Source organism: Carcharodon carcharias, chromosome 33 (genome assembly GCF_017639515.1).
Source record: "Carcharodon carcharias isolate sCarCar2 chromosome 33, sCarCar2.pri, whole genome shotgun sequence".
In the NCBI taxonomy this organism is placed as follows: domain Eukaryota; kingdom Metazoa; phylum Chordata; class Chondrichthyes; order Lamniformes; family Lamnidae; genus Carcharodon; species Carcharodon carcharias.
In genome coordinates, this window is record NC_054499.1 from 17348000 (window position 1) to 17375693 (window position 27694).

Here is a 27694-nt window from a genome sequence, read left to right on the forward strand (position 1 = left end):
ACCCCACATTCTTTCCCTCTCCCCCACTCCCACATTAGGGGAGGTGGTGGCATAGTGTATTGTCAGTTAAGCAATAATCCCCAGTGCCCTGGGGATCTGGGTTCAAATCCCACCAGAGCAGATGGTGAAATTTGAATTCAATAAGAACCAGGAATTGGAAATCTGATGATGTCCTTGAAACTATTGCCGACTTTCATAAAAAACCCATCTGGATCACTAATGCCCTTTAGGGAAGGAAATCTGCTGTCCTTACCCGGTCTGGCCTACATGTGACTCCAGACCCACACAGCAATGTGGTTGGCTCTTAAATGCTCTAGAAACAAGGGCAATTAGGGATGGGCAATAAATGCTGGCTTAACTACATCCCAGGAAAGAAAAAACTCCCCTTGTCCCTTTGCTCTGTCTCCCCCTGTCCCCACCTTGCCTTGCACTTGCCCTCACTCTCTCTCCTACTTCCTCTATTTTAACTCCTTCCCCTTCCACCTCTCTCTCTCCCCAGCAGTAATCCATTTCTCCTGCATCTCACTATTCCCTCCTACCCTGTCTTGCATCATCACTTTCATCCTATAGCTTGCTTTTGTTAAACCTTTTTGGGGACACTGTAATAGGCAATACTTTATCCTCAACCTGCTGAATAAACAGTGACTCTGTACAGTTCCACAGAATAATCCTTACCCTGCGGAATAAACAGTGACTCTGTACAGTTACACAGTGAATGATCCTTACCCTGCTGAATAAACAGTGACTCTGTACATGTCCAGAGCAATTATCCCTCACAGATTCTGGTCAAAGCAACTGATGATCCAGGATTTTTTAACTCTCCAATCGGAAGTTGCCTTTTCCCCAAAATCACTGATTGGATCACGCAGATTAAGAGAGCAGGTCCACGGATCATGTCTGTCAGACATTGGGTGCTCACTCCCTAGCAGAAAAGCTGTGGCGGAATCCTTACAGTTTGTTCCCAGGGGAGTCTCAGTTTTAATCAAGAGCCAAAGCATTGAGTGGGTGGGGAGGGGGGTAGGTAGGTGGGTGGGGTGGATGGGGGTCAACGGTGGGTGAAAGAGTAGGGTGAAGAGAATATATCTTTGGTTTACAGTTTGCCGCAAGGGTACATTTTGTCCCCCCTTTCCACCTTTCCACGTCCAGTTCAGCGGCAGACACACAAGAGAGGCTGGAGGAGTTACTGATGATCTTCAGGCTTCAGTTCCAATGGACGCGAGGAATTATTGTACCTTCAGGTGACGACTGTAGGCAGAGGTCAGGATACTGGATGTGTCGGGGGCTTGTTTTAAAAACGGAAGGGATCTGTGCCACTCATGAGCACATTGGGTATGCCCGAAAGAAGCTACTTCTGTTTCTGGATCCCCCAGTAACAGCCCCTCCCACCCAAACTGCTTCACCCCTCCCAGTGAGGATGACATCAGTCCAAGATGGGAGGCACCTCAGGTCTCATGTAAACTGGCCTCGGCCATAGTCTGATGATAATTTTTCTCATGTCTCCAAGTCTTTAGCAATAGGGCATCAGAATCTCTTTTGAAGGCTGCAAAATTTGTCACCCGCTCTTCACCTCGTTGGCCAATGGTTGGCAGTGCCAGCCTATTGCCACACTCCATCTCGCTGTTGGTGACTTTTTCCTCTTTCAAAGAACATGAAATCCTGAGGAAAGATCGAACAGAATTAGTCGAAGAATACCAATTCTACAGGGAACAACAATTCATACTGCATGGGAAGAGAGTGCTGTTTGGTAGGCAAGGGGGCTATTGGTTGGTAGAAGCATTGTCACGGAGAATGCACCAGGGAATATTTAACTGCCAGGGCTTTGTTTAAATTCAAACCCCTCTGATTGGTCAAGGCATTGCCATGGGGAATGAACCAGGGAATGGCTGTGCTCCCAGGCTTTTGTTCAGTTGAAAAAGGTGCAATGCGTGGACATGTTCTTTCTGTCAGCAAAGGACAGAGCCCTGTGTGTGAATACATGTAGCTTCTAGCATGTATAAGTGAGCCACACTGTGAGTTCGACTGATAATCTTAAATAGGTTATTAGTGTCATTCTTAGCACAATCAGGATTGTTTAGCAAGTGCTGTCCAATCGCAGAATCACATCTAACGTTGGACACTAGTTTTGCAAGCACGGGCTTGTTGGGGGCAGTTGGTATTTTGAATTTGCTACGTGGTCAGACTGAAGTAGCTCAGGTTTTGCTTAGAGCAGAGAAGGCTAAGAGGAGGTTCAATCGAAGCATTCAAGGGGGTTTTAATGGGATAAGTGAGGACGGAATGTGCCAGGGATGGACAGACCTCAGTGCATCTCAGAATGGATATTGGCTAAGGAAGATGAAGCAGCTGCTCCTTGTATTCCCGATGGGTAGGGATGGTGTACATGTCCTGTATTTTCTTTAATACATCCATGGGATATGGTGTTGCTGGCTGGGCCAGCATTTATTGCCCATCCCTAATTGCCCCTTGAGAAGGTGGTGGTGAGCTGCATTCTTGAGCCGCTGCAGTCTATGCGGTGTAGGTACACCCACCGTGCTGTTAGGGAGGGAGTTCCAGGATTTTGACCCAGCGACAGTGAAGGAACGGCCGATATATTTCCAAGTCAGGATCGTGAGTGGCTTAGAGGGGAACTTCCAGGTGGGGGTGTTCCCATGTGTCTGCTGCCCTTGTCCTTCCAGATGGTAGAGGTTGTGGGTTTGGAAGGTGCTGTCTAAGGAGCCTTGGTGAGTTCCTGCAGTGCATCTTGTAGATGGTACACACTGCTGCTACTGTGCGTCGGTGGTGGAGGGAGTGAATGTTTGTGGATGTGGTGCCAATCAAGTGGGGCTGCTTTGTCCCGGACGGTGTCGAGCTTCTTGAGTGTTGTGGGAGCTGCACTCGTCCAGGCAAGTGGGGAGTATCCCATCACACTCCTGACTTGTGCCTTGTAGATGGTGGACAGGCTTTGGGGAGTCAGGAGGTCAGTTACTCACCGCAGGATTCCTAACCTCTGACCTGCTCTTGTAGCCACAGTATTTATATGGCTGGTCCGGTTCAGTTGATGGTGGGAAGTTCAGTGATAGGAACATAAGAACTGGGAGCAGGAGGAGGCAATTCAGCCCCTCGAGCCTGCCCCGCCATTCAATACAATCATGGCTGATCTCATTTCGGCCTCAACTCCAATTTCCCGCCCTCTCCCCATAACCTTTCAACCTGTTACTAATTAAAAATCTGTCTATCTCCTCCTTAAATTTATTCAGCGCCCCGGCATCCACTGCTCTGAGGTAGTGAGTGCCACAGATTCACCACCCTTTGAGAAAAGTAATTCCTCCTCATCTCTGATTTAAATCTACCTCCCCTTATCCTAAAACTATGGCCTCTCATTCTAGAATGTCCCACAAGGGGAAACATCCACTCCATTTCTACTTTGTCTGTCCCCTTTAGCATCTTCTATACTTCAATTAGATCTCCTCTCATCCTTCTAAACTCTAGCGAGTATAGGCCTAAACTGCTCAATCTCTCCTCATAAGACAAGCCCCACATCTCTGGAATCAATCTAGTGAACCTCCTCCGAACCACCTCCAGTTCAACTACATCCTTCCTCAAGTAAGGGGACCAAAACTGTGCACAGTACTCCAGGTGCGGTCTCACCAATGCCTTGTACAGCTGTAACAACACTTCCCTATTTTATACTCTATTCCTTTAGCAATAAATGCCAAAATTCCATTTCCCTTCCCTATTACCTGCTGTACCTGCATACCAGCTTTCAGCGATCCATGCACCAGGACACCCAGATCCCTCTGCACTGAAGCATTCTGAAGTTTCTCTCCATTTAAATAATAAGTCGCCTTTTTATTCCTCCGACCAAAATGGATAACCTCACACTTAGCCAGGTTAAACTCTATCTGCTAAATTTTGGCCCATTCACCTAACCTGTCTATATCCATTGGTACATTTCTTATTTCTTCATTGTAACTTACTTTCCCACCTGTTTTGGTGTCATCTGCAAAATTAGCTATAGTACCTTCTACCCCCGAATCCAAGTCATTAATATCGATTGTAAATAGTTGGGGCCCAAGGACTGAACCCTGTGGCACCTCACTAGTTACAGCTTGCGATCCAGAAAAAGGACCCATTTATCCCGACTCTGCTTTCTGTTGGTTAGCCAATCCTCTACCCAAGCTAATATATTATCCCTAACTCCATGTGATCTTATCTTGTGTATTAATCTTTGGTGATGTTAGTGCCACTGAATGTCAAGGGACGATGGTTAGATTCTCTCTTGTTGGAGATGGTCAGTGCCTGACACTTGTGTGGTGTGAATGTTCCTTGCCACTTGTCAGCCCCAAGCCTGGATATTGTCCAGGTCTTGCTGCATTTGAACATGGACTGCTTCAGTATCTGAGGAGTCGCGAATGGTGCTGAATATTGTGCAATCATCAGCAGTGTCAGGTTATGTGGCGAGGCTTCAGGTGAAATGTGGTTGAGGGGGAACGTTAAATTGCCCATGACGCTGTCAGTGTGGCTTGGACAGGGTGAGCGGTCATTGGGCATCTGGTACTTACGATGAGGAAACAGGCACCGATCAGAGAAGCCTTAACCTTCACATCGAGGTCCATGGGGAATTGTACTCCGAAATTATCAGCATCCGTCAGCACCTCCTTCAGTAATCCACTCCACTGCTTACTGATCCGGCCAATACTCCTCGACTCATCTGGAGGCTTCACCTGCAACAGACACACACACACTCGTATAATCCACACCCCTCACTGTGAAACCCTGATATAATCCACACCCCTCACTGTGAAACCCTGATATAATCCACACCCCTCACTGTAAAACCCCGATATAATCCACACCTCTCACTGTGAAACCCTGATATAATCCACACCCCTCACTGTAAAACCCCGATATAATCCACACCCCTCACTGTGAACCCTGATATAACCCACACCCCTCACTGTAAACCCCCGATATAATCCACACCTCTCACTGCAAACCCCCGATATAATCCACACCCCTCACTGTGAAACCCTGATATAATCCACACCCCTCACTGTGAAACCCTGATATAACCCACACCTCTCACTGCAAACCCCCGATATAATCCACACCCCTCACTGTGAAACCCTGATATAACCCACACCTCTCACTGCAAACCCCCGATATAATCCACACCCCTCACTGTGAAACCCTGATATAATCCACACCCCTCACTGTGAAACCCTGATATAACCCACACCTCTCACTGTAAACCCCCGATATAATCCACACCCCTCACTGTGAAACCCTGATATAACCCACACCTCTCACTGTAAACCCCCGATATAACCCACAACTCTCACTGTAAACCCCCGATATAATCCACACCTCTCACTGCAAACCCCCGATATAATCCACACCTCTCACTGCAAACCCCAGATATAATCCACACCCCTCACTGTGAAACCCTGATATAATCCACACCCCTCACTGCAAACCCCAGATATAATCCACACCCCTCACTGTGAAACCCTGATATAATCCACACCCCTCACTGTAAACCCCCGATATAACCCACCACCCTCACTGTAAGACCCTGATATAACCCACAGACCTCACTGTGAAACCCTGATATAACCCACAACTCTCACTGTAAACCCCCGAAATAACCCACCACCCTCACTGTAAACCCCCGATATAATCCACACCCCTCACTGCAAACCCCAGATATAACCCACCACCCTCACTGTAAACCCCCGATATAATCCACACCCCTCACTGCAAACCCCAGATATAACCCACCACCCTCACTGTAAACCCCTGATATAATCCACACCCCTCGCTGTAAACCCCTGTTATAACCCACACCCCTCACTGCAAACCCCAGATATAACCCACCACCCTCACTGTAAACCCCCGATATAATCCACACCCCTCACTGTAAAACCCCGATATAATCCACACCCCTCATTGTAAACCCGCGATATAACACACACCCCTCACTGTAAAATCCTGATTTAACCGACACCCCTCACTGAAAAACCCAGATATAATCCACACCCATCACTCTAAAACCCCAAAATAATCCACACACCTCACTGTAAAACCCCGATATAACACACACCCCTCACTGTAAAACCCCGATATAACCCACACCCCTCACTGTAAACCCCAGATATAACCCACACCCCTCACTGTAAACCCCCGATATAAACCACACCCCTCACTGTAACATTCCCTGATATACCCCACACCCCTCACTGTAACTCACTCTGATATACCCCACACCCCTCACTGTAACACTCTCTGATATGCCCCACACCCCTCAGTGTAACACTCTCATATACCCCACACCCCTCACTGTAACACTCTCATATACCCCACACCCCTCACTGTAATACTTCCTATATATGCCACACAGCTCACTGTAACACTCTTTGATAAACCCCACACCCCTCATTGCAACACTCTCTGATATACCCCACACCCTTCACTGTAACACTCTCTGATATACCCCACACCCCTCACTGTAACACTCTCTGATACACCCCACACCCCTCACTGTAACATTCCCTGATATACCCCACACCCCTCAGTGTAACACTCTGATATACCCCACACACCTCACTGTAACATTCCCTGATATACCCCACACCCCTCACTGTAACACTCTCTGATATACCCCTCACCCCTCACTGTAACACTCTCTGATATACCCCTCCCCCTCACTGTAACACTCGCAGATATGCCCCACACCCCTCAGTGTAACACGGTAATATACCCCACACCCCTCACAGTAACACTCTCTGATATACTCCACACCCCTCACTGTAACACTCTCTGATATACTCCACACCCCTCACTGTAACACTCTCTGATATACTCCACAACCCTCACTGTAACACTCTCTGATATACCCCACACCCCTCACTGTAACACTGTGAAATACCCCACACGCCTCACTGTAACACTCTCTGATATACTCCACACGCCTCACTGTAACACTCTCTGATATACTCCACACTCCTCACTGTAACACTTTCTGATATACCCCACACCCCTCACTGTAACACTCTCTGATATACCCCACACCCCTCACTGTAACACTCTCTGATATACCCCACACCCCTCACTGTAACACTCTCTGATATACCCCACACCCGTCACTGTAACACTCTCTGATATACCCCACACCGCTCACTGTAATACTCCCTATATATCCCACACACCTCACTGTAACACTCTCTGATATACCCCACACCCCTCACTGCAACACTCTCTGATATACCCCTCAGCCCTCACTGTAACATTCTCTGATATACCCCTCACCCCTCACTGTAACACTCGCTGATATGCCCCACACCCCTCAGTGTAACACGGTAATATACCCCACACCCCTCACAGTAACACTCTCTGATATACTCCACACCCCTCACTGTAACACTCTCTGATACACTCCACACCCCTCACTGTAACACTCTCTGATATACACCACAACCCCCACTGTAACACTCTCTGATATACTCCACACCCCTCACTGTAACACTTTCTGATATACGCCACACCCCTCACTGTAACACTCTCTGATATACCCCACACCCCTCACTGTAACACTGTGAAATACCCCAAAAGCCTCACTGTAACACTCTCTGATATACTCCACACCCCTCACTGTAACACTCTCTGATATACTCCACACGCCTCACTGTAACACTCTCTGATATACTCCACACGCCTCACTGTAACACTTTCTGATATACCCCACACCCCTCACTGTAACACTCTCTGATATACCCCACACCCCTCACTGTAACAATCTCTGATATACCCCACACCCCTCACTGTAACACTCTCTGATATACCCCACACCCCTCACTGTAACACTCTGATATACCCCACACCCCTCACTGTAACACTCTCTCATAAACCCCACACCCCTCACTGTAACACTCTCTGATGTACTCCACACCTATCACTGTAACATTCCCTGATATACCCCACACCCCTCACCTGTAACACTCTCTGATATGCCCCACACCCCTCACTGTAAAACTCTCTGTTATACCCCACATCCCCTCACTGTAACACTCTCATATACCCCACACCCCTCACTGCAACACTCTCTGATATACCCCACATCCCCTCACTGTAATACTCCCTATATATCCCACACACCTCACTGTAACACTCTCTGATACACCCCACACCCCTCACTGTAACATTCCCTGATATACCCCACACCCCTCAGTGTAACACTCTGAAATACCCCACACCCCTCACTGTAACATTCCCTGATATACCCCACACCCCTCACTGTAACACTCTCTGATATACCCCTCACCCCTCACTGTAACACTCTCTGATATACCCCTCACCCCTCACTGTAACACTCGCTGATACGCCCCACACCCCTCAGTGTAACACGGTAAAATACCCCACACCCCTCACAGTAACACTCTTTGATATACTCCACACCCCTCACTGTAACACTATCTGATATACTCCACACCCCTCACTGTAACACTCTCTGATATACCCCACACCCCTCACTGTAACACTGTGAAATACCCCACACGCCTCACTGTAACACTCTCTGATATACTCCACACGCCTCACTGTAACACTCTCTGATATACTCCACACCCCTCACTGTAACACTTTCTGATATACCCCACACCCCTCACTGTAACACTCTCTGATATACCCCACACCCCTCACTGTAACACTCTCTGATATACCCCACACCCCTCACTGTAACACTCTCTGATATACCCCACACCCCTCACTGTAACACTCTGATATACCCCACACCCCTCACTGTAACACTCTCTGATATGCCCCACACCCCTCAGTGTAACACTCTCATATACCCCACACCCCTCACTGTAACACTCTGATATACCCCACACCCCTCACTGTAACACTCTCTGATATACCCCACACCCCTCACTGTAACACTCTCTGATACACCCCACACCCCTCACTGTAACATTCCCTGATATACCCCACACCCCTCAGTGTAACACTCTGATATACCCCACACACCTCACTGTAACATTCCCTGATATACCCCACACCCCTCACTGTAACACTCTCTGATATACCCCTCACCCCTCACTGTAACACTCTCTGATATACCCCTCCCCCTCACTGTAACACTCGCAGATATGCCCCACACCCCTCAGTGTAACACGGTAATATACCCCACACCCCTCACAGTAACACTCTCTGATATACTCCACACCCCTCACTGTAACACTCTCTGATATACTCCACAACCCTCACTGTAACACTCTCTGATATACTCCACAACCCTCACTGTAACACTCTCTGATATACCCCACACCCCTCACTGTAACACTGTGAAATACCCCACACGCCTCACTGTAACACTCTCTGATATACTCCACACGCCTCACTGTAACACTCTCTGATATACTCCACACCCTTCACTGTAACACTCTCTGATATACCCCACACCCCTCACTGTAACACTCTCTGATATACCCCACACCCCTCACTGTAACACTCTCTGATATACCCCACACCCCTCACTGTAACACTCTCTGATATACCCCACACCCGTCACTGTAACAGTCTCTGATATACCCCACACCGCTCACTGTAACACTCCCTATATATCCCACACACCTCACTGTAACACTCTCTGATATACCCCACACCCCTCACTGCAACACTCTCTGATATACCCCTCAGCCCTCACTGTAACATTCTCTGATATACCCCTCACCCCTCACTGTAACACTCGCTGATATGCCCCACACCCCTCAGTGTAACACGGTAATATACCCCACACCCCTCACAGTAACACTCTCTGATATACTCCACACCCCTCACTGTAACACTCTCTGATACACTCCACACCCCTCACTGTAACACTCTCTGATATACACCACAACCCCCACTGTAACACTCTCTGATATACTCCACACCCCTCACTGTAACACTTTCTGATATACGCCACACCCCTCACTGTAACACTCTCTGATATACCCCACACCCCTCACTGTAACACTGTGAAATACCCCAAAAGCCTCACTGTAACACTCTCTGATATACTCCACACCCCTCACTGTAACACTCTCTGATATACTCCACACGCCTCACTGTAACACTCTCTGATATACTCCACACGCCTCACTGTAACACTTTCTGATATACCCCACACCCCTCACTGTAACACTCTCTGATATACCCCACACCCCTCACTGTAACAATCTCTGATATACCCCACACCCCTCACTGTAACACTCTCTGATATACCCCACACCCCTCACTGTAACACTCTGATATACCCCACACCCCTCACTGTAACACTCTCTCATAAACCCCACACCCCTCACTGTAACACTCTCTGATGTACTCCACACCTATCACTGTAACATTCCCTGATATACCCCACACCCCTCACCTGTAACACTCTCTGATATGCCCCACACCCCTCACTGTAAAACTCTCTGTTATACCCCACATCCCCTCACTGTAACACTCTCATATACCCCACACCCCTCACTGCAACACTCTCTGATATACCCCACATCCCCTCACTGTAATACTCCCTATATATCCCACACACCTCACTGTAACACTCTCTGATACACCCCACACCCCTCACTGTAACATTCCCTGATATACCCCACACCCCTCAGTGTAACACTCTGAAATACCCCACACCCCTCACTGTAACATTCCCTGATATACCCCACACCCCTCACTGTAACACTCTCTGATATACCCCTCACCCCTCACTGTAACACTCTCTGATATACCCCTCACCCCTCACTGTAACACTCGCTGATACGCCCCACACCCCTCAGTGTAACACGGTAAAATACCCCACACCCCTCACAGTAACACTCTTTGATATACTCCACACCCCTCACTGTAACACTATCTGATATACTCCACACCCCTCACTGTAACACTCTCTGATATACCCCACACCCCTCACTGTAACACTGTGAAATACCCCACACGCCTCACTGTAACACTCTCTGATATACTCCACACGCCTCACTGTAACACTCTCTGATATACTCCACACCCCTCACTGTAACACTCTCTGATATACCCCACACCCCTCACTGTAACACTCTCTGATATACCCCACACCCCTCACTGTAACACTCTCTGATATACCCCACACCCCTCACTGTAACACTCTCTGATATACCCCACACCCCACACTGTAACACTCTGATATACCCCACACCCCTCACTGTAACACTCTCTGATATGCCCCACACCCCTCAGTGTAACACTCTCATATACCCCACACCCCTCACTGTAACACTCTGATATACCCCACACCCCTCACTGTAACACTCTCTGATATACCCCACACCCCTCACTGTAATACTCCCTATATATCCCACACACCTCACTGTAACACTCACTGATATACCACACACCCCTCACTGCAACACTCTCTGATATACCCCACACCCCTCACTGTAATACTCCCTATATATCCCACACACCTCACTGTAACACTCTCTGATATACCCCACACCCCTCACTGTAACACACCCTGATATACCCCTCACCCCTCACTGTAACACTCTCTGATATACCCCTCACCCCTCACTGTAACACTCGCTGATATGCCCCACACCCCTCAGTGTAACACGGTAATATACCCCACACCCCTCACAGTAACACTCTTTGATATACTCCACACCCCTCACTGTAACACTCTCTGATATACTCCACACCCCTCACTGTAACACTATCTGATATATTCCACAACCCTCACTGTAACACTCTCTGATATACCCCACACCCCTCACTGTAACACTGTGAAATACCCCACACGCCTCACTGTAACACTCTCTGATATACTCCACACCCCTCACTGTAACACTCTCTGATATACACCACAACCCCCACTGTAACACTCTCTGATATACTCCACACCCCTCACTGTAAACTTTCTGATATACGCCACACCCCTCACTGTAACACTCTCTGATATACCCCACACCCCTCACTGTAACACTGTGAAATACCCCAAAAGCCTCACTGTAACACTCTCTGATATACTCCACACCCCTCACTGTAAAACTCTCTGATATACTCCACACGCCTCACTGTAACACTCTCTGATATACTCCACACCCCTCACTGTAACACTTTCTGATATACCCCACACCCCTCACTGTAACACTCTCTGATATACCCCACACCCCTCACTGTAACAATCTCTGATATACCCCACACCCCTCACTGTAACACTCTCTGATATACCCCACACCCCTCACTGTAACACTCTCTGATATACCCCTCACCCCTCACTGTAACACTCTCTGATATACCCCTCACCCCTCACTGTAACACTCGCTGATACGCCCCACACCCCTCAGTGTAACACGGTAAAATACCCCACACCCCTCACAGTAACACTCTTTGATATACTCCACACCCCTCACTGTAACACTATCTGATATACTCCACACCCCTCACTGTAACACTCTCTGATATACCCCACACCCCTCACTGTAACACTGTGAAATACCCCACACGCCTCACTGTAACACTCTCTGATATACTCCACACGCCTCACTGTAACACTCTCTGATATACTCCACACCCCTCACTGTAACACTTTCTGATATACCCCACACCCCTCACTGTAACACTCTCTGATATACCCCACACCCCTCACTGTAACACTCTCTGATATACCCCACACCCGTCACTGTAACACTCTCTGATATACCCCACACCCCTCACTGTAACACTCTGATATACCCCACACCCCTCACTGTAACACTCTCTGATATGCCCCACACCCCTCAGTGTAACACTCTCATATACCCCACACCCCTCACTGTAACACTCTGATATACCCCACAACCCTCACTGTAACACTCTCTGATATACCCCACACCCCTCACTGTAATACTCCCTATATATCCCACACACCTCACTATAACACTCACTGATATACCCCACACCCCTCACTGCAACACTCTCTGATATACCCCACACCCCTCACTGTAATACTCCCTATATATCCCACACACCTCACTGTAACACTCTCTGATATACCCCACACCCCTCACTGTAACACTCTCTGATATACCCCTCACCCCTCACTGTAACACTCTCTGATATACCCCTCACCCCTCACTGTAACACTCGCTGATATGCCCCACACCCCTCAGTGTAACACGGTAATATACCCCACACCCCTCACAGTAACACTCTTTGATATACTCCACACCCCTCACTGTAACACTCTCTGATATACTCCACACCCCTCACTGTAACACTATCTGATATATTCCACAACCCTCACTGTAACACTCTCTGATATACCCCACACCCCTCACTGTAACACTGTGAAATACCCCACACGCCTCACTGTAACACTCTCTGATATACTCCACACGCCTCACTATAACACTCTCTGATATACTCCAAACCCCTCACTGTAACACTTTCTGATATACCCCACACCCCTCACTGTAACACTCTCTGATATACCCCACACCCCTCACTGTAACACTCTCTGATATACCCCTCACCCCTCACTGTAACACTCTCTGATATACACCACACCCCTCAATTTGACACTCTGATATACCCCACACCGCTCACTGTAACACTCTCTGATATGCCCCACACCCCTCAGTGTAACACTCGCATATACCCCACACCCCTCACTGTAACACTCTGATATACCCCACACCCCTCACTGTAATACTCCCTATATATCCCACACACCTCACTGTAACACTCTCTGATATACCCCACACCCCTCACTGCAACACTCTCTGATATACCCCACACCCCTCACTGTAATACTCCCTATATATCCCACACACCTCACTGTAACACTCTCTGATATACCCCACACCCCTCACTGTAACACTCTCTGATACACCCCACAACCCTCACTGTAACATTCCCTGATATACCCCACACCCCTCAGTGTAACACTTTCTGATATACCCCACACCCCTCACTGTAACACTCTCTGATATACCCCTCACCCCTCACTGTAACACTCTCTGATATACCCCTCACCCCTCACTGTAACACTCGCTGATATGCCCCACACCCCTCAGTGTAATACGGTAATATACCCCACACCCCTCACAGTAACACTCTCTGATATACACCACAACCCTCACTGTAACACTCTCTGATATTCTCCACACCCCTCACTGTAACACTTTGTGATATACCCCACACCCCTCACTGTAACACTGTGAAATACCCCACATGCCTCACTGTAACACTCTCTGATATACTCCACACGCCTCACTGTAACACTCTCTGATATACTCCACACCCCTCACTGTAACACTTTCTGATATACCCCACACCCCTCACTGTAACACTCTCTGATATACCACACACCCCTCACTGTAACACTCTCTGATATACCCCACACCCCTCACTGTAACACTCTCTGATATACCCCACACCCCTCACTGTAACACTCTGATATACCCCACACCCCTCACTGTAACACTCTCTGATATACCCCACACCCCTCACTGTAACACTCTCTGATATACCCCACACCCCTCACTGTAACACTCTCTGATATGCCCCACACCCCTCAGTCTAACACTCTGATATACCCCACACCCCTCACTGTAACACCCTCTGATATACTCCACACCCATCACTGTAACACTCTCTGATATACACCACACCCCTCACTGTAACACTCTCTGATATACTCCACACCCCTCACTGTATCACTCTCTGATATACTCCACACCCCTCACTGTAACACTTTCTGATATACCCCACACCCCTCACTGTAACACTCTCTGATATACCCCACACCCCTCACTGTAACACTGTGAAATACCCCACACGCCTCACTGTAACACTCTCTGATATACCCCACACCCCTCACTGTAACACTCTCTGATATAGACCACACCCCTCACTGTAACACTCTCTGATATACCCCACATCCCTCACTGTAACGCTCTCTGATATACCCCACACCCCTCACTGTAACACTCTCTGATACACCCCACACCCCTCACTGTAACATTACCTGATATACCCCACACCCCTCAGTGTAACACTCTGATACACCCCACACCCCTCACTGTAACACTCTCTGATATACCCCTCACCCCTCACTGTAACACTCGCTGATATGCCCCACACCCCTCAGTGTAACACGGTAATATACCCCACACCCCTCACAGTAACACTCTCTGATATACCCCACACCCCTCACTGTAACACTCTCTGATATACCCCTCACCCCTCACTGTAACACTCTCTGATATACCCCTCACCCCTCACTGTAACACTCGCTGATATGCCCCACACCCCTCAGTGTAACACGGTAATATACCCCACACCCCTCACAGTAACACTCTTTGATATACTCCACACCCCTCACTGTAACACTCTCTGATATACTCCACACCCCTCACTGTAACACTATCTGATATATTCCACAACCCTCACTGTAACACTCTCTGATATACCCCACACCCCTCACTGTAACACTGTGAAATACCCCACACGCCTCACTGTAACACTCTCTGATATACTCCACACGCCTCACTATAACACTCTCTGATATACTCCAAACCCCTCACTGTAACACTTTCTGATATACCCCACACCCCTCACTGTAACACTCTCTGATATACCCCACACCCCTCACTGTAACACTCTCTGATATACCCCTCACCCCTCACTGTAACACTCTCTGATATACCCCAAACCCCTCACTGTAACACTCTGATATACCCCACACCCCTCACTGTAACACTCTCTGATATGCCCCACACCCCTCAGTGTAACACTCGCATATACCCCACACCCCTCACTGTAACACTCTGATATACCCCACACCCCTCACTGTAATACTCCCTATATATCCCACACACCTCACTGTAACACTCTCTGATATACCCCACACCCCTCACTGCAACACTCTCTGATATACCCCACACCCCTCACTGTAATACTCCCTATATATCCCACACACCTCACTGTAACACTCTCTGATATACCCCACACCCCTCACTGTAACACTCTCTGATACACCCCACACCCCTCACTGTAACATTCCCTGATATACCCCACACCCCTCAGTGTAACACTCTGATATACCCCACACCCCTCACTGTAACATTCCCTGATATACCCCACACCCCTCACTGTAACACTCTCTGATATACCCCTCACCCCTCACTGTAACACTCTCTGATATACCCCTCACCCCTCACTGTAACACTCGCTGATATGCCCCACACCCCTCAGTGTAATACGGTAATATACCCCACACCCCTCACAGTAACACTCTCTGATATACTCCACACCCCTCACTGTAACACTCTCTGATATACACCACAACCCTCACTGTAACACTCTCTGATATTCTCCACACCCCTCACTGTAACACTTTGTGATATACCCCACACCCCTCACTGTAACACTGTGAAATACCCCACATGCCTCACTGTAACACTCTCTGATATACTCCACACGCCTCACTGTAACACTCTCCGATATACTCCACACCCCTCACTGTAACACTTTCTGATATACCCCACACCCCTCACTGTAACACTCTCTGATATACCACACACCCCTCACTGTAACACTCTCTGATATACCCCACACCCCTCACTGTAACACTCTCTGATATACCCCACACCCCTCACTGTAACACTCTGATATACCCCACACCCCTCACTGTAACACTCTCTGATATACCCCACACCCCTCACTGTAACACTCTCTGATATACCCCACACCCCTCACTGTAACACTCTCTGATATCCCCCACACCACTCAGTATAACTCTCTGATATACCCCACACCCCTCACTGTAACACCCTCTGATATACTCCACACCCATCACTGTAACACTCTCTGATATACACCACACCCCTCACTGTAACACTCTCTGATATACTCCACACCCCTCACTGTATCACTCTCTGATATACTCCACACCCCTCACTGTAACACTTTCTGATATACCCCACACCCCTCACTGTAACACTCTCTGATATACCCCACACCCCTCACTGTAACACTGTGAAATACCCCACACGCCTCACTGTAACACTCTCTGATATACCCCACACCCCTCACTGTAACACTCTCTGATATAGACCACACCCCTCACTGTAACACTCTCTGATATACCCCACATCCCTCACTGTAACGCTCTCTGATATACCCCACACCCCTCACTGTAACACTCTCTGATACACCCCACACCCCTCACTGTAACATTCCCTGATATACCCCACACCCCTCAGTGTAACACTCTGATACACCCCACACCCCTCACTGTAACACTCTCTGATATACCCCTCACCCCTCAGTGTAACACTCGCTGATATGCCCCACACCCCTCAGTGTAACACGGTAATATACCCCACACCCCTCACAGTAACACTCTCTGATATACCCCACACCCCTCAGTGTAACACGGTAATATACCCCACACCCCTCACGGTAACACTCTCTGATATACCCCACACCCCTCACTGTAACACTCTCTGATATACTCCACACCCATCACTGTAACACTCTCTGATATACACCACACCCCTCACTGTAACACTCTCTGATATACTCCACACCCCTCACTGTATCACTCTCTGATATACTCCACACCCCTCACTGTAACACTTTCTGATATACCCCACACCCCTCACTGTAACACTCTCTGATATACCCCACACCCCTCACTGTAACACTGTGAAATACCCCACATGCCTCACTGTAACACTCTCTGATGTACCCCACACGCCTCACTGTAACACTCTCTGATATACCCCACACCCCTCACTGTAACACTCTCTGATATACCCCACACCCCTCACTGTAACACTCTCTGATATACCCCACACCCCTCACTGTAACACTCTCTGTTATACCCCACACCCCTCACTGTAACACTCTCTGATATACCCCACACCCCTCACTGTAACTCTCTCCCTCAGTATCACTCTGCTGCTTGGTCTGGGATGGCTGAGATTTTGACCAAGCATCAATTCTTCACTACCAACCTTGGCAGTCACAGATGCTGGAAGATATTCCTTATCCTGTGTCCTGTGGACTGGAAAGACTGGCACAGTTTTGAGTGGCTGTCCTTCGCTAGGGTAGGCGAAATCAGTAAGGGGAAACCCTATTGGTCTGGAGTTGTGCAATGGCTGTACAGCTCTTTGTATCAAGAATGGACGCATAGAACAGATGTCTCCTGGGCTCATCATAAGGCAGTAAGTTAATGTTTCATCCAGCCCTAGTCTGGCCTCTCGGGCTGATGTAGGTAGAAGATCCCTTTGGAGGACTGGCAGTTGTCGATTTCCTAGAGTCCTTGACGAAATATTTATCACTCATCCCACAGCTCACACAAACTGGTCACCTGAGACATGCTCACTTTGTTATGATGAACGACCCCACCGACACCCACGATGGTCACTGCTGAGGAAGGCCACTTTCCTTCAGAGAGTCCCATGGGCTATGTAGCATCCTTTCGAACAGGCCCTTGACACAATCATAACCAGATCCCAATGGCACCAATTTGAAGGATCGCAGGGGCTGGTGTGGTCATTGGCTGACAGAATCATACAGCACCAAATGGGTCCATGTGACCCCCTCGGACCTCTCTTGCCTCTGAGCTGTCCAATTAAATTCCACCACCAGCCAGCCCCAACCACCCTCCCCAGTGTGGCAATGGGAAGTGAGCCATCGCTGAGTGCCTCACGCTCTTGCCTCTGTGTCAAGTGGGTTCTGGGCTCAAGTTCCCCCTCCAGCGCTTGGACAAATAAAATCAAGGCTTGACGCTCCAGTGCAAGTGCCGAGGGAGATCTGCAGCGTCAATCGGAGCTGTTGTTTGGATCATGAGATGCCTGTGGGATCTTGCTGTGCTTATACTGGCGTTTTCTGCTTTACTGCAGTGACGAGGCTTCAAAACAGGCCCTGCAGCATTCTCATCTCATGAACATGCAGTGTTAAAACACGATGCTCATTCTGTCTGTCCACACCCCCCGCTCACCTTCCCCTGCCCCCCCATCGCCCCTCCTCCCACCAACCCCTCTGCTGGCGACCCTCACCTTTACCCTCCCACCACCCCCCCACTGCCAACACTCACCTCCACCCTCTCACCATCCCCCCACTGCCAACCCTCACCTCTACCCTCTGCCCTCTCACCCCCTCACTGCCAACTCTCACCTCTACCCTCTGCCCTCCCACCACCCACCCACTGCCAACCCTCACCTCTACCCTCTGCCCTCTCACCCCTTCCCTGCCAACCCTCACCTTTACCCTCTACCCTCTCACCATCCCCCCACTGCCAACCCTCACCTTTACCCTCTACCCTCCCACCACCCCCCCACTGCCAACACTCACCTCCACCCTCTCACCATCCCCCCACTGCCAACCCTCACCTCTACCCTCTGCCCTCTCACCCCCTCACTGCCAACTCTCACCTCTACCCTCTGCCCTCCCACCACCCACCCACTGCCAACCCTCACCTCTACCCTCTGCCCTCTCACCCCTTCCCTGCCAACCCTCACCTTTACCCTCTACCCTCTCACCATCCCCCCACTGCCAACCCTCACCTTTACCCTCTACCCTCCCACCACCCCCCCACTGCCAACACTCACCTCCACCCTCTCACCATCCCCCCACTGCCAACCCTCACCTCTACCCTCTGCCCTCTCACCCCCTCACTGCCAACCCTCACCTCTACCCTCTACCCTCTGACCATCCCCCCACTGCCAACCCTCACCTCTACCCTCTGCTCTCCCACCCCCCCCACTACCAACCCTCACCTCTACCCTCTGCCCTCCCACCCCCTCACTGCCAACCCTCACCTTTACCCTCTGCCCTCCCACCACCCCCCCCACTGCCAACCCTCACCTCTACCCTCTGCCCTCCCACCACCCCCCCCACTGCCAACCCTCACCTCTACCCTCTGCCCTCCCACCACCCCCCCCACTGCCAACCCTCACCTCTACCCTCTGCCCTCCCACCCTTTTGTTCCATCACCCCCTCTCCTCCAACAACCCCCACCTCCACTACCACACCAGTCCCCTCCCTCTCCCCCCTGCCCCCCCACCCCCCCCACCCCCCCCCAACCCCCTGCCCGGACTTACTTCGAAATTGATGTCACCGCAGCAGTTGCAGGCAAAGCAGGGCCCCACAATCCTCAGGACCGTCTCTCTCTCCACGTTTTGGACGGAGAACTTGGGCAGGCAGGGGTGCCAAGTCTGCTTCACGTATCCAATGGTGGTCCCGGGCGGTGACTGCACCTCCAGCTGTGGGGACGAGATTGGGGCAGTTACAAACGTGCCATGGCCGAGGGCAGCTTTGCCAGTGCGACACATTCCCCCTCCCTCATTGGCCTCAGGACCACAGGTCAGGGAGGAGCAGGCGCCATCTAGCCATCCCGTCTGGATGGCTCGCACCTGTTTGGTGGGGAGGTCAAACCCTGTTGTGATGCCCCACCCAGTCGAATGACCCCACTGACATCGGCGATGGTGGCCGCTGAGGGAGGCCATTTTTCTTCAAAGAGTCCCACTGGGTACGTTAGGCCCTCGACTCAACCCGACAAAGCTCCCTGGGCATTAATTTGAAGGATTGCAGGGGCTGGTGTGGTCATTGGATGATAGAATCACAGAAGGAGGCCAGGTGGGCCATCTAACCCATCCTAGATCAGAGCTATCCAATCAAGTTCTTCCCCGCTACCCGCGCTACCCCACCACCACCTCAACGTGGGGAACAGGGAGTCAGCCACCGCTCAGTGCATAGCTCTCTTGCCTCTGCGTCAGAAGGCTCCGAGTTCAAGTCCCACTCCGGGAGTTTGGGCGCAAAAATCAAGGCTGTCCCTCGCAGTGCCGGCGCTGAGGGAGTGCCGCACAGTCGACGGCACTGTTGTTTAGACCGTGGGTTGTTAAGACGCAGTCTGCTCCCACAGGTTGATGTGGAAGTTCCACAGTCTCTCTTTTGACGAAGAGCAGGAGGGGCCCGGTGTCGTGGGCAATATTTATCCCCCACAATCAGTGTCACCAGGGCAGACGATTGCCTCAAGATCGCATGGTGGGATCGTGCTGTGCATAAATTGGCTGCAACATTTCCTACCTTACTACACCTCAAAAAAAAGTGCTTCATTGGCTGTTAAGTGCTTAATTGGCATATCTTGAGGTGGCGTTATATAAATGCAAGCCTGTTTTCTTCATTCTGCTCTCTCCCCCCCGCCTGGCCTCTGGAAGATTACCCTCCCTCCCTCTTCAAATATTCATCCAATTCCCCTTTGGAAAGTTCCTGTTGAATCTGCTTCCACCGCCCTTTCAGGCAACGCCTTCCAGATCACAACAACTCGCTGTGTGTATATATATATATAAAAAAAAATAAATCTCATCTTCCCCTCTGCCTCTGTTTACCAAATGATCTTAAATCTGTGTCCCGCTCATCAACCCCTTTTTAGAAACCACGATCGAATCAGTTTCCCCCTCACCTACTCCATCAAAAAGCCCCTCATGGTTTTCGAAGGCCTGGATTAAACCTTCTCCACTCTAAAGGGGAACAGTCCCGGGGCCTGGGCTTAACCTCTCCAAGCGACATCTGTGCGACAGATTTACTGGGCAGACACCTGGGGAGCCGCACCCCAGTGAGTCAGGACTAGACAGAATGTTCTTTTTGCCTTTAATTGCTGAGTAAGGAGCTCTCTCCAGCTCCAGACAAGCTGCAACCAGCCTGCCCGCCTCCAACGAAACCAGGGCTCCCCTCGGGAGGGTTGAGGAGTGCGTCTCAGCAACCTCTGGCCTACACCAAGGAGGGGGGGGGTCTCAGCTTGTGAGACCCACCCCTGCCACCCCGCCCCCCCACCCCCCCACGCTCAGTTCTAAGGCTGAGAAGAGAGAGGAGAGGGTTAGTGGGGGGGTCTACTGACACACTGGGGAGGAGCCGGGATTGAAGGGATGAATCACTCCGTGTAGGCCTCGCCTGGTCACCGGTTTGGAAACGATGGGCTGAAGGTGGGGGGTCGGTTTGCCCACCCAGAATCTCAATCCCGCTCGCCTGTGGCTATGCGGCGATCGGATCGGAGAGGACAAAAAAATGGATCCACATTGGAGGGTGTTCACCGCAGATCAGTGGGGAGCGCTCGCGCCACCCAAGGCTGTGGGTTCAAGCCCCACTCCGGGCCGCAAAAGTCTACTCTGCCGGCTCCGGTGCAGAGTCGAGGGAGTGCTGCGCAGTCGGGAGTCTTTCCCAGGAGACATCAGGGTGAGGCCCTCTGCTCAAGCGGGTCTGCCTGTTCCCCAGGCACTCCTTAAAACCGATCTCTCACGTGACCGAGCTTTCCTTCCCCTGCCCTAGGATCTCCTTACGTGGTTCGGTGTCAAATTTCGTCTGGACCCTGCAAAGTCATTTTTCCCACGTCAAAGGCGCTACATGAATGCAAGTTGGTTGTTGGTGTCCGTAACTGCCTATGTAAACATGTCACGCTGTAATTACAGCCTCCCAGCAGTGGTGGCGCTGCAAGTGCTTGGGAGTTCAGGCGAATGGCTGGATCCTTTGCCACTGACCCAAGTCCGAGACCTGGCACCCGGAGGTGGTGGCGTTGTCACTGGACGAATAATCCAGAGACCCCGGAGTAATTCTCTGGGGACCTGGGTTCAAATCCCACCCAGGCAGATGGTGAAATTTGAATTCGATAAAAAAAAAATTATGGAATTAAAAGTCTAACGGTGACCATGAAGCCACTACCTGGCTCACTAATGCCCCCTTTAGGGAGGGAATTCTGCCCGTCCTTACCCGGTCTGGCCTACAAGTGACTCCAGACCCACAGCAAATGTGGGTTGATCCTTAAACGCCCTTTGAAATGACGTGAGTTCAAGGGGAAATTAGGGAATGGGGAACAAATGCCGGCCTAGCCAGCGACGCCCCCATCCCATGAACAAATGAAAACCACACACCTCCTGGAGGCAGCAAGGGAACCAGCAGCTGACACACTTGAAGGGCCGCACCAGGTGGATGACCTCTCTGTCCATGTTGTCCATCAGCTTCATGTCGAAATAGCGTAGGGATCCACAGCAATTCCTTGTGCAGCAGTCACTCTTCTCCTTGGCAGTGTAGATCTTCTGGCCCAGGCTGTTCTTGATCACGTATTTGTTCTTAGTCTCGAAACTGAAGAGAGCTGGAAGGGTACAGGTCAGAGCCATTAAAGGGACCCTGTCTCCTCACCGTAAGTAAAGGTGCCCTGAACACCGGATCTCACTCCCCCCGCCAAACACCCCCCCCCCGCCAAGATGTCCAACGTCATCATTAACCTGTCTCAAGGATCTTTAGCAATGGGCCTTGATCCCAGAACCTCACCCCTATCATTAAACTCAAAAAATAGGAGCAGGAGAAGGCCATTCGGCCCCTCGGACCTGCTCCACCATTCGATACGATCAAGCCTGATCTTATTGTGGCCTCAACTCCACCTTCCTGCCTGTTCCCCCATGACCTTTGACTCCCCCGTCCATCAAACAGTCTGTCTAACTCGGCCTTGAACATATTCAGTGACCCAGCCTCCACTGCTCTCCGGGGAAGAGAATCCCATAGACTCAGTATTGAGTATAGGAGTTGGGATGATATGGTGAGGTTGTATAAGACATTGGTGAGGCCAACTTTGGAGTATTGTGTGCAGTTCTGGTCGCCTAACTACAGGAAGGATATCAGTAAGATTGAGAGAGTGCAGAGAAGATTTACTAGGATGTTGCCGGGTCTTAAGGAGTTGAGCTACAGGGAAAGATTAAACAGGTTAGGACTTTATTCCTTGGAGCGTAGAAGGATGAGGGGAGATATGATAGAAGTTTACAAAATTATGAGGGGTAAAGACAGAGTAAAGGCGAGTAGGTTCTTTCCACTTAGATTAGGAGAGATAAACACGAGAGGACATGGCTTTAGGGTGAAAGGGGAAAGGTTAAGGGGGCACTTCTTCACTCAGAGAGGGGTGAGGGTGTGGAACGAGCTACCATCTGACGTGGTAAATGCAGGTTCACTCTTAAGCTTTAAGAATAAATTGGATAGATACATGGATGGGAGAGGTCTGGAGGGTTATGGACTGGGTGCAGGTCAATGGGACTAGCGGGATAATATTTCGGCACAGACTAGAAGGGTCTGTTTTCTGTGCTGTAGTGTTCTATGGTTCTATGGTTCTTACAACCCTCTGAGAGAAAAAAATTCTCCCCACCTCCACCTTACACGGGAGAAGCCTAATTTTTAAATTTGGCCCCTAGTTCTTTACTGACCCCGCGAGGGGAAACCTCTCACATCCCCTCAGAATCTGATATGTTTCAATAAGGTCGCCTCTCATTTTCATAAACTCCGATGGGTACAGGACCCACCTGCTCAAACCTTTCCTCACGGGATAAACCCCTTCACCCCAGGAATCAGCAGAGTGAACGCTCTCCGAATCTCTTCCAGTGAAAGTATATCCTTTATTGAAAATAAGGGCCCATGATTCCACCCTGTCATTAAAGAACCCTCCCCTCCCCCAAACGACCTGACACCATCCTTAAAGGGACCCTGCACCCCTCCCCCAGGGTCTCATTCCGTCATTAAAGGGTCTTTCCCCCCTCAATGGTCTCACTGTATCGTGAAAAGGGCCCAACCTCTTGGCTGGGCACGACCCCCTTCTCCCCATGGCCTCGCACGATTATTAAAGGGCCATGCCAAGGAAGGCTCGGCCCATAGCGACAGGCCCACCGGTCAACGTAACAAAGCGCTGAGTCTTCAGTGGCGCCGTGAGGGGTCTTACAGAGGTTGGGGGGGGGATGAAGCTGACCCTAACACCCACTGCAAAGCGCAAATGGTGTGAATGGTTCCACCACCCCCCCCCACCTCCCCCGCTCCTTTAGTGGGCACAGAGGTTGACCCCAAAACGCACCGAGGAGGAACCCTTCCTGAGAACTCGCGGTGCCAAACGTGTCACAAGACCAGCAACAGGGTGCTGCACCTCTCTGCGCCGTTCTCCCCAATTTTGGCTAGCCTGTCAGACGGCAATGTTCCCCCCCCACTCCCCCCACCACCCCCTCAACCTCCTGGTTCACTCCCCTCCAATCGAGAGGGGGTTCAGAGAGACACCGGGCGAGGACAAGGTCGAGAGAGCAGGGGACCACCCACCATGTCGCGGGCAACGAGGGACGGGTGATAAGTGCTGGCCCATCGAGCGACACCCACATCTCAGAGAAGACCAGAAAAAGTAAAGGATCCAGTGGCCTGGATCACCTGAGTAGGTCACCTTACCTTCCACGACCTCCATCTTCTGATGGATGAGCACTTGGTCGATCTGCAGGCAAAAACGGACCACAGTGGGACACAGCGCCTCGCAAAGGAGAATACTTGAGAGGGTGTGCCCACTCGCCTCACAACCAAGCAGATTCCAGCCCCCTCCCCCACTCCGAGCTCGTTCTGCCCAATCCATAAGATCAAAGCTGATCTTCTACCCCCAACTCCGCTTTACAGCGCTACCCCATCACCCTCCCCACCCCGCCCACCCCACCCCTCAATCCCCTTCAGTATCCAAGAATCTATCGACCTCAGTCTCGAATATACGCAACAGCTGAGTATCCACAGCCCCCTGGGGTAGAGAATAAGCTAAGATTCACAACCCCCTGAGGGAAGACATTTCAACTCCTCTCAGTCCAAAAGGGACAGATTCCCCTCCCCTCCACTACACAACCCCCAATCCTGAAGCTGCAACCTCCAGTTGCAAACATTTGAGCCCTTCAACATCGACCCCGTTTAAGGAGAATTTATGTGTTATTGAAAATTATTTTTTCATGGACGTGGGGGTCACTGGCAATGATGAGATCACCTCCATCTCGTTCTTCCTAAATCCTGAGAACATCGGCCCATTCTACCCAATCTCTCCTCAACGGGACACCCCCATCATCTTTAGAACGAGGCCCCATCGTTGTAAAATTATAGCTTCTGGTACTGGTCCAGTAGAGGGGGAGGCAGTGGCGTAGTGGTACTGCCATTAGCTCGGTGAACCCAAAGTAACGCTCTGGGGACCAGGGTTCAAATCCTACCGCAGCAGATGGTGGAATTTGAATCCGATAAAACTCCTGAGTTCAAAGTCTAATGAAATTGTTATTGTGAAAAAAAACAAGAAGTATCTGGGGGAAAAACCTGGCAACCTCAGCAGAGAAAAGTACAGTTGACCATCTGGTTCACCAATGACCCTTGGGGAAGGGAATTTGCTGTCCTTACCCAGTCTGGCCTACAAGTGACTCCAAACCCACACAGCAATGTGGTTGACTCTCTACTGCCCGCCTCGGAGCAGGTTACTTAGGGATGGGCAGCCAGTGATGTCCATGTGCCATGAATGAATATTCACAAAAAAAACCCTAAATCGTCTCTGCCCCCACCACCCTGCCAAGGGGCCATGTTAAAGTGTCTGGGGCCCACTGCGCCAAGTGCTGACCAGTGTATGAAGTTTCGGCAGGACTTGGTGATGTCTCTCTTGGTTAAGGGACCCCAAACGCTTGACTTTAAGCCGTCTCACAAACTTGTCCTTCGTGGCAGCTCTCCCTCCCTCCAATTTAAAGCTCAGGGAATGTTGGCTTGTTCACGCTAACCCCACCCCCACAGCCAAACCCACACACCCCCACCACCCACCCCAAACCCTCCGGACTGCTCCTCCCAAAATGAACCGTTGCGCAGCGTTGAAATGCCCACTGCCCCGTCGGCCAATGGTCAAAGCTTACCTGCGCCAGGTACTCCAGACAAGGGTGCCCGCTAGTGACCCCCATCAAAGGGGCTTGGACGATGCCAGGGTCCTCTTCGTGGCGTCCGTGGTGAGTGACCGATTGTGGGGTGGGGATGCCCGGGCTGCAGTAGTGGCTGCCTGGGGGGGTGAGGGGGTTGCCAGGGGGCGCGGATGGGTAAGGTAGGAACCCAGGGGGAGGTAGGGGCTGGGGGGCATCGTGTGGGGGAAAGCTGGGCTGGGGCTGGCCAGCGACAGGAGCGTAGGGGTAGTGAGGTACGGGGTAACCAGTGGGCTGGGGAGGGGGGTACGGGGATGGTTCAGTCAGATACCCTGGAAGAGAACAGAAACAGAGAGGATCTCAGTATAGTCAGCATCAGCAGACAGGGCAGCACAGTGGGTACGGTGTGGGGACAGTGACACAGGCTGGAACACATGGACCTTAAACCTAAACAGTGACTTTACACCTGCAGCCTGTGGATACACACTGAACTTACACCTACAGCCTGTGGGATACACACTGACTTTACACCTACAGCATGTGGGATACACACTGACCTTACACCTGCAGCCTGTGGGATATACACTGACGTTAAACCTGCAACATGTGGGATACACACGGACCTTACACCTGCAACCTGTGGGATGCACACTGATCTTACACCTGCAGCCTGTAGGATACACACTGACCTTACACCTGCAGCCTGTGGGATACACACTGACCTTACACCTGCAGCCTGTAGGATACACACTGATCTTACACCTGCAGCCTGTAGGATACACACTGACCTTACAAATGCAACCTGTGGGATACACACTGACATTACACTTGCAAACTGTGGGATACACACTGACCTTACACCTGCAGCCTGTGGGATACACACTGACCTTACACCTGCAGCCTGTAGGATACACACTGACCTTACACCTGCAACCTGTGGGATACACACTGACCTTACACCTGCAGCCTGTGAGATACACACTGACCTTACACCTCCAACT

At 50.6% G+C, this 27694-nt stretch overlaps 1 protein-coding gene across 1 annotated transcript; it reads right to left on the reverse strand.

Moving 5' to 3' along the window:
• Positions 1 to 27023, reverse strand: LOC121272178 (phospholipid scramblase 1-like). Its single transcript, XM_041178682.1, has 6 exons — positions 26694 to 27023; positions 25228 to 25270; positions 22911 to 23131; positions 20088 to 20249; positions 4539 to 4700; positions 1 to 1656 (listed from the first exon to the last, which is right to left on the reverse strand). Exons 1-6 carry the CDS (start codon positions 26736 to 26738, stop codon positions 1597 to 1599), a joined length of 693 nt encoding a protein of 230 aa, XP_041034616.1. The 5' UTR covers positions 26739 to 27023; the 3' UTR covers positions 1 to 1596.
• Positions 27024 to 27694: the final 671 nt, after the last annotated feature.